The 8,464-nt window shown below is 35.6% G+C and overlaps 1 protein-coding gene across 1 annotated transcript in view; it reads left to right on the top strand.

Moving 5' to 3' along the window:
* Nucleotides 1-632: 632 nt before the first annotated feature.
* CNOT2 (CCR4-NOT transcription complex, subunit 2) overlaps nucleotides 633-8,464 on the top strand; it is a 36,389-nt gene continuing 28,557 nt past the window's right edge. Inside the window, exon 1 of the mRNA XM_009997719.1 lies at nucleotides 633-750. Coding sequence (XP_009996021.1) covers nucleotides 640-750 — 111 coding nt within the window. The 5' untranslated portion in view covers nucleotides 633-639. The remainder of the gene's footprint in view (nucleotides 751-8,464) is intronic.

The raw sequence follows: 8,464 nt of genomic DNA, 5'->3' as shown, positions 1-8,464 counted from the left end.
TATGGGCTGTCTGCAGTAACTTTGCCAGTCTCTGATGGGGTTGTTGAGTGTTGTTAAGTTCGACCTTGTCTTACTTAATCACATCTCCGAATGCGCAGGGTCAAGTAGAAAGCTGCTTGTCCAAAGCTGTGGCAATGAAACATGGGAGTGATTTTACAGATGTATTTTTTTTTTCCTTCCTTTTCTAATTGTTATTTCTTATAAGGTGTCTGAATTCTAAGGAACATTCCGAACTTTTTGTCTTTTACATGGAAAGCATTTATCTGAAGAGAGAAGAAACTTATAAATTTGCTCTTCTGTTGTCTGACATTGTATATTTTTAAATAAACCTGAATTAATGGTCATGAGACTTAAAAGAGCTCACCAACCAACCAAAACCTCTCCAAAATTGAAGCATGTCCCCTCTCACCACCTCACTTCTTTCTGAAATATGAGTTTCTGTCATATGAAAACCTTGGAAGAATCATTACATTGGCATTACACAGAAAACATTTTTTAAGAGTTTTTCAAATGTGTAGAAACAGGGTTTTTTTTAACAATCCTTACATATATTTAAGAAATATACTATTACAAGTATGTAGTGAAACAAATCATATATGGTATATAATAATTTTTCTTCTTATTTAGGTGACAAACAGCATGTTTGGTGCTTCAAGGAAGAAGTTTGTAGAGGGGGTTGATGGTGACTACCATGATGAAAACATGTACTACAGCCAGTCATCGATGTTCCCACATCGGTCAGAAAAAGATGTAAGTTGAATGAGCTCATTTTTTACCTCTTTCAGTAGCAAGGTAGTTTCAAGTACATGAAACATCTGTGAGGAAGGGCTTAATTTAGTTTTAAGCTGTGAATGAGAGTGTTTTCAGTGGCAAGAGCTTTAATTTTAGTGAGTTTATGCATGGAAACTTCAGCCATATGTTTGCCAGGGTTTTATTTTTTCATCTTTAAGAATTGTGTTTGTAACTTAATTTGGGCTATTGATTATATCTTATGGTTTTGTGTTGTGTCTACAGTGGGTTTTTTGTGGTTCTGCATATTACATTTCAAGTATTCTACTTCCCATTTGTATTTACACAAAGTTACAAAACAAATATTTTAAAAATATTTTTCCCCTTGATAGTGTATTACTGTAGTTTAGAACTTGATTGGCATATGTAAAACTCTGTTTATTCCTGAAAGAAATAAATTAGTGACATGTAGAAATATATGGCACACTGAAAGAATCATGAGATTCATGTTACCTGAAGGTCAGTAATACCATCTCATGACAGGCTTGCATTTCATATGTGTAAGCAATAGATATGCTATTTTTTATTTTCAATTTAAAAAAAACAAACCAAAACAAACAAACCAAAAAAAACCAAAAAACTTTCAGAAAAGTTTCTTTGCTTCAAAAGTCTGCCTGCATCCATGTCCAAAAATATAGCTGTTTAATAGCAGATGTGCACAAAGTCTTGATAGACCTTGACCTATGTAAACATAAACATTTCCTATACACTCTTGGTTTAATTTTAATCCTGATTTTCAAAGAGAAAAGGAAGTAGGTTTAGAGTAGGCAGCTTTTTAAAACAAAACAAAATACTTCAATGTAGCTTTCCAAATCAGTTTCACAAGTTACTTTGAGAAATACCAGGTGAGCCAGCAAAGAATTAAGATGTACTGCAGTGTAAAGAAAACTAAATGGGCTGCTTTTTTCTGTTTACGTCTATTATATGCGTGCATGTGCCACAGATGCACACAGGCACAATGGGATATTTATAATGTTGAACATACTTTCCTTCCTGTGAGCGCTAAGAGGTGCAGCTAGCACACTCAAAAATAATAGACACTTGTTCTCCAAAGTGATTCTTAGTAAGTCTCCTCTTCTAGATTTTATGCACTGAGAGAGAAATTGTTATGCTGTAGTAAGAAAGGTGAAGTGAGATGAAAGCCATGCTGTAGTGAAGTCTGATGCTTAGCACGTTATTGACACAGTGAATGAGTGTTTTAGATGCCTACTCTTTCTGTAGGCAATGTTGCAGAAGTGGATCTTAGAATGGGACTTCAAGAGAAGGAAGGTGGGTGTTCCAGACACCAGGAATGGCAAATGAGAAATCCTGAAATCTTGTGGGAGAAGTGGCCAAAATGGGGCATAGAAGCTTCTGTAGTTGGCAGAAGAGTGATGGCATTCCGACAGGAAATGGAAGAGTGTTGTTTGTTCTTTTTCAAAAGTGTTTTAAAATCTAATTTTCCAATTCTTGTTAAGGGATGTTTTCCCCCTGTAGCTTCACTATTAAGCATTGAGTCTTTCTCAGTTTACTTTTATGAAGCCTTAAACCATTATATGCTATTGTAAGACATACTTTGTAAAAGTTGATAAAAATAAATATATGGTGGTGGTATTGACAATTTCTGTACACTTTTGATCACTCCTGTGTAGCTAATTGTATATTCTGTATTACATGTTCCTTTTGGTATCTCACTTGGCTCACAACAGATGAGAGAGATTGAAAAAGTGGTTGTATTATTTTAGTTTCCAGCCAATTTTGTGACTTTGAAAACCTTTTCCAACTGAAGATTACCATATTTTCAAATAGTCTTTCAACTGGAATTTTACTAAATATGATGTTCTGTATATGAGAACACAATAAATATATTGACTGTGGATAACACTTAATACTGCTAGATAAAAATAAATTTGCTCTTAATTTTCTCTGAGTAAGCTAATAAAGACTAATGTTCAAAACTTGGGATCCAGTTTTATGAACACCTTTGGAGAAAATCCTACAGCATTCTAGATCTTGAAACTGAATCTTTGTCTTCACATTTATATTGAAATGGAGTAGACAAATTTTGGGGGAAAATAAAGGCAGAGGAAACAAACCTTTCCAGGAAAGGAGTAAATCACTTTTATATTCAGAAAATTCAGCTGATAATAAAAAGTCAAAAATGTAACATAATCTCTTTGTGAGCTTGTGGAGAAATGACAGTCTCTGCCTTTTTTAATAGTAGAATTTTCTAAATGTGGTGCAGTTTTACTGCAATTTAAATGATTGCTCTTTTTTTCATTTTTCAGTTTTATGTCTTTACTAAGAGCAGGTAATATGCCTTTGCAGGTTGTAGCTACAACCCTGTAGAAAATGAGTTAAACTTTTTTCTCCATTGTATCAGATACACACATGAATCTGGAGTCTTTCATTTATGCTTCACGTATTTTCTGAAATTCCTCAACCTGAAATAGAGTGGTTCTGAAGGAAGCCCTGTGTGAATGGGTTCCTTAAATACTGCTCTTTGGGAAGGGCTAAAGTACTTACCCTTCTACTGAATGTGACTAGATATTTTTCTCTTTTCGCTTTGTTGAAGTCTTACTGATTCTGACTCTTAAAGTTACTGCTTTCCAAGGAGTTGTTACTACACATGTGTACTCCAAGCAGAGAAGCATACAGAATATGGAAAGCTTCCTAAAAATTAGAGTAAGGACTGTTACTGCAAGCATATTGTATTTTATTAACTTTTATAGTAGGGTTTCTGTCCTTGCAAAGAGGCATTTTCAACTGCTGTTAGGAAATTGTTCTTCATTCATTCATTGAAAGTATGATTTAGAACCTACATGAATAAATGTAAGAAAAATGCTTTATGCCATGTAATGAACCATTTTCATAGCACTTACTGGTGTGGTATTCTTGTGACTTGTTGCTTTTGGCTAATTTGAATTTTAAGAGAGTTTCCTGTACATAAAGGTAAAGTGAACTGAGGCTGATCAAGTTCTGTCCTAAAATATGGAGTCTTTTTCAAGTGCAAAAAAGTAGCAGCAAATAGTACATATTATTTCAGAGCCTCAGTGTAGCTAAAAACTATAGGCTTACTTGTAACTTACCTGTTTTTTCATGAAGAAGTACAGTTCTAGATAGGCTTGATATTGTAGTTGAAATGGAAAAGTTGCATGTTACTCATGTGCACAAGTGCTTCCAAAATCATATGCATGCTGTTTGGGTTCTTTTGTTTTAGGCACAAAAGTATAGTTCCTTAGATGAGATTGGATCTTACTCAAGCCATCTAATTTTTCCTTTTTACTGAATGAGTGGCTTTGCCTTAAGTCAGGGAGACCTTGCTGTGCTAAGTAGGGAAGTAGAACACAGTATATCCACGAATGCTCTGTCTGTGAATTCTGCTGCACTTGAGGTCACTGTGTGATAACCAGGTCAATAATCCTTTGGCAAAGAAATTGTATACTTCATACAACTTGCAGAAAATAAAACAGTTATAACAGATATAACAGATAACAGTTTAAGATTTGGATTGAAACAAATATGATCCTGTAGATTGAATTGACAAAAAAAGATGCACAGCTGTCCAGAAACATGTGGTCAATTTCACCAACTTAACTGAGCTGTCTGTGCACTCAGCAAAGTCATTTGTGAGGACGAGGGTAAGTGTATTTTTATTTGGACAGAGTGACAATGGTAGAAATTTTTAACTCATAGGCTTCGTATAGTTTGGAACTTGCTGTCTCCGAATGAGCAAAAATAGTTACAATGAACTTTGAGAAAAGATGGGACCTGTTCAGTCTGAACTTTGATTTCCACTATATGCAAGAAGTTACAAAGTTTGTCCAGTCTAGCTCAATCTTCTGAAGGTTCCTATGTGAGAGTATAAGATCAGGGCCTTGTCTGCTCTTCTGAATGACAGTCATAAATCTGACAGTATACAGGCATGCTTTTTAATGAAGATATGCCCAATTTGTGAAGGAAGTTAGGAGAATTTTTTCAACTAATGCTTTTCCCATTTTCTCGCCCAGTGCTTTGCCAATCATGTTCTCTCACAGTTGCTTAACAGGTGACTCTTGCGGAATCCTCTTGTATCAGTCACAGCTGTGCAGTCAGCTTTCTCACCATTGCTGGCTGGTTGAATAGAGTTGCTTAATATTAATAAAAGTTTTCATAGTCTGAATAGTTTTGAACCATTTGTGGAAGAAAAATAAGTAAAGATTGTTTAGGGGATAAAATCTACTAATGTCTTTAATTATAAATGGTGAATGGCTATTTTCATACGTATTATTTTGCATGTAAACATACTTCTATATTTAGTCGGTTGGTTTGCCCTGCTTTCTTTGTAAAACACATGGCTTAAACTTTTTTCTTTGAAGTGTGAGTTGCAAAGCAGAAGAATTGCTTTTTACCTTCCCAGAGAGTTATTAAACATACTTTGCATCTTTTAGTGAGTACATAATATGTTAAAAAAAAAAAAGAAACAACAACAACAAAAAATAAAAGCAATCTTTAATGAAATTGGAAGGCCATTAATGGAAAACAGGTGGAAGGACTTGGAGGGGATGAGATTAGAAACAAATTGAGGGAGTTTTTGTGTTTTACTGCAGTATACCCTTTCCGAGTCCATTGTTATTCTAGTTACAGCTTCCATTTCCATAATAAAGTTACACAGTATGAAGAAAGAACCGAAAGTTCAGAATGCAAAATGCGATCTTTTATGGTGTCATTTGTAAGTTAGTACCTGAATGGGTTTATCAAATAAAACAAGAGGAAATGCGTTTCCATACTCCGTCATGCAATTTGCAAGAAGTCTCTATCTGAATTAGTCCAAGTTATTTCACATCACTTTATGTTTTGAAATTATGTCACAAGGAAATTAATTTCACTATTGATAGCTGTAGTATATAATTCTCAGTGCAGCTAAGTTTGTCTTTAGGTTTTTTTACAGAACTAAATTACTAGGTGTTGTTTCTGTGCGTGATCTAAAAGCTGTGCTTTATTGCATCTCCACTTAAATCAACAATATAAAATATTAGCTTTTGTATGTCAGCTCTAGCATTTGAAGTGGTTCCTTGGACCATATTAAGTCCACACATAAAATCATCTGCCTTTTATAGAAAGGAGGAGGTTACGGTTTCTTACACAGTAATTCAGCCTACTGAACATATTGCATTGTAATAATGGTGGTTTACATGCTCAGTGTGTGGGTGTTTCTTTTTTGCAATATTTCATCTGCAACTGGTTATTTAATTGAAATAAAATATTTGCTTTGTTGTCCTAGTTCTTAATTGCTTATGACATTTTTGGTAGCGACTTTGAATGAGTTTTCAGTAATCTTTTGGCTCATTAATACACTGTGCCACCAAACTCAATGTCTCTTTGCAGGGAGAGTGTGTTTTTAGAGTTTTACTTTAGTAGCTGTGTTAATGTCACGTTAACAATGTCACTGTCACTCAAAGGCAACATCTTGCCATTGAGATCCTGAGGTACTGCTTCCAACAACAAAAAAATTCCAGATACATGTAATGTAAGGTGCTTCACAAGTGGCACTGGAGGCAGAAGACCACATCTGTAAATAATGAAATCTGAACTGAATAAAACTGCATGTATTTTGCAGTGTTATATTTGATTTTATACTTAAAAAATAATGTACCTTGGTAACAATTGTCACTTGCTGATACTACCCTGCAAATACAAATCTTTCAAAATTTCTTCACTGCTCTCTACTTTTGAAATCTGGAAACATTTTCTTGTAACCTGGGAATTTTGTAAGCACTGTTTTAGAAGGTGGTCTGTAATCTAGAGAAGGACTGATAATACTGCTAGATATTAAACTGGCAGAATATAAGAAAATCTGTATTATTTAAAATCAGTTGTTTGTTGGCTTAATATATTATTGCTTTTTATGTCAGTATAACACTTTCTCCTTTTAAGATTGCAGGTCAGCTGTTTTATTATTAAATAGTGCAGCACAGATGGCAGATACCAGACATAAAGTAGTGCAAATGCAAAATGATGCTGATGTTTGCACCTGTGAGAAACCCATCATTTATCAGGTCCAATATTACTCACAGACTTATTTGCTTATTCTAACGTGTTTGGCGTTTAGGAGTTGACTTTGTGGCACTGGATGGATGAATTTAAAGTTCAGGTTGCTTTGTGTGGATGAAAATAGCTGTAGGCTATCATGGCATAATGTAGCAGCCTTCACAGATGTGGCGCTTTCTGGGTATTCTTGGTACTGCTGTGCCGAGGTGTGCTGCTGTGGCAGTTCTGGTGCCAGGCTGCTCTTCCCATGGCAAGTTGGGGTATCTTGGCAGAGGCAGGGTGTGGGGGGCAGGTGGGACCCCTGTCAGCCAGCTCTGCTGCTGGGCATCCTCCCACCACTGTTCTCTGCTTTCAGGGAGGCTGCCACCTGTGATCGCCACTCTTCTGAGAGGATGGTAAAATGCAGCAGTTTTTTCACAGTTCTAGCAAATTTAAGCAATGGCTGGTGCTATTTTTTTGAGGTTGTTGATGCTCTTAAATGAACTTACTGCAGCAAACCCATCAAGAGTTAACAAAAATGGTTACAGGAAAATCTCATTCATCCCTAGGGTTAGGAATCTACCTAGTATCATGCTTACTGATTTTTTTTTTTGGTGTGGACGAGTCCAGAAAAATTGGGTCATATGTTGGTTTGAGTTTAGAAGCTGACTCTTCCGTGATCAGATTTACCCTGTGACTATTTGAGACTTGTGGGTGAAATGTTCACATCTTAGGTGTCTGTCATCACTCAGTCCTTCAGCCTGCCATTTCTGAGCATCAGTACTTCTGTATCCTGGCAGAATAAAGTGCATCCTTCATGTGATACAAGGTTTTGTTTGCTAAGTTGTCTTCTTCGCCTATAGGACATGCAAATCTTAGGCATAATTTGTCTCCTGACAACATACAAAAGGGAAAAACAGTTGAAACAATCTGCCTACTTTAGTTATACAAGGTTGTAATAGAAGAAGAAATACAGGGCTATTTCACAAGTAGGTTTGTGGCTGTTAATCACTGGAAAATTGATTTAAAACTAAGTGCGTCAGTTTGAAGAGTAGAGTTGTTTTGTACATGAGCAACAAAAGCTGTAGGTGTCAGAACCTCATTCAACAATTTCCTTGATTTGATAAAAGATTATTAGTTGCTTGCTTTAAAAAGTTGGCTTTGTATACATACTTCTAGAATAGATTGTTTATTGCTCTGACCTCAGTGATTTGGTACAATTTGTTTTTTGAAGGTTGTTACAGGTGTATTTCTGAGCATTTCTTTCCTAAAATATTGCTATCAGTGGGTAAGGCTGAAAAGATCTTACCAACTGGAAGAGGCTTTAGTCACCCTAGGAGTTAGGCCGCTTTAGGTTTTTTTTTTTAAGATTACCATGACCTTTGACTGTTGTAGGCAAAAAGAAATTCAAGAGTGACTTGCAGCCACCATTGCAAGTACACTGTTGGAGAGTTGTTATCATTTGTATATCATGTGGCTAGTAGTCCAGTCAGATAAAATAATCATTGCAGAATGCCAGGAGGAATGTTTTAATACTACTAATAGCATTCATCTGGAATCTTCATTGTGTTGTATCAGGTTTGAGTAGACTATAATAGTGACTCAGATTGTGAATGCAAATAAAGGTCCTGGTACCATAGATTACAGTTTAGGCTAATTTAGTTGTTCTGTTGTTGACCTAACTTAC

Source organism: Chaetura pelagica, unplaced genomic scaffold (assembly GCF_000747805.2).
Source record: "Chaetura pelagica isolate M959 unplaced genomic scaffold, ChaPel_1.0 scaffold314, whole genome shotgun sequence".
In the NCBI taxonomy this organism is placed as follows: Eukaryota; Metazoa; Chordata; class Aves; order Apodiformes; family Apodidae; genus Chaetura; species Chaetura pelagica.
This window is presented reverse-complemented; position numbering and strand designations above follow the sequence as displayed.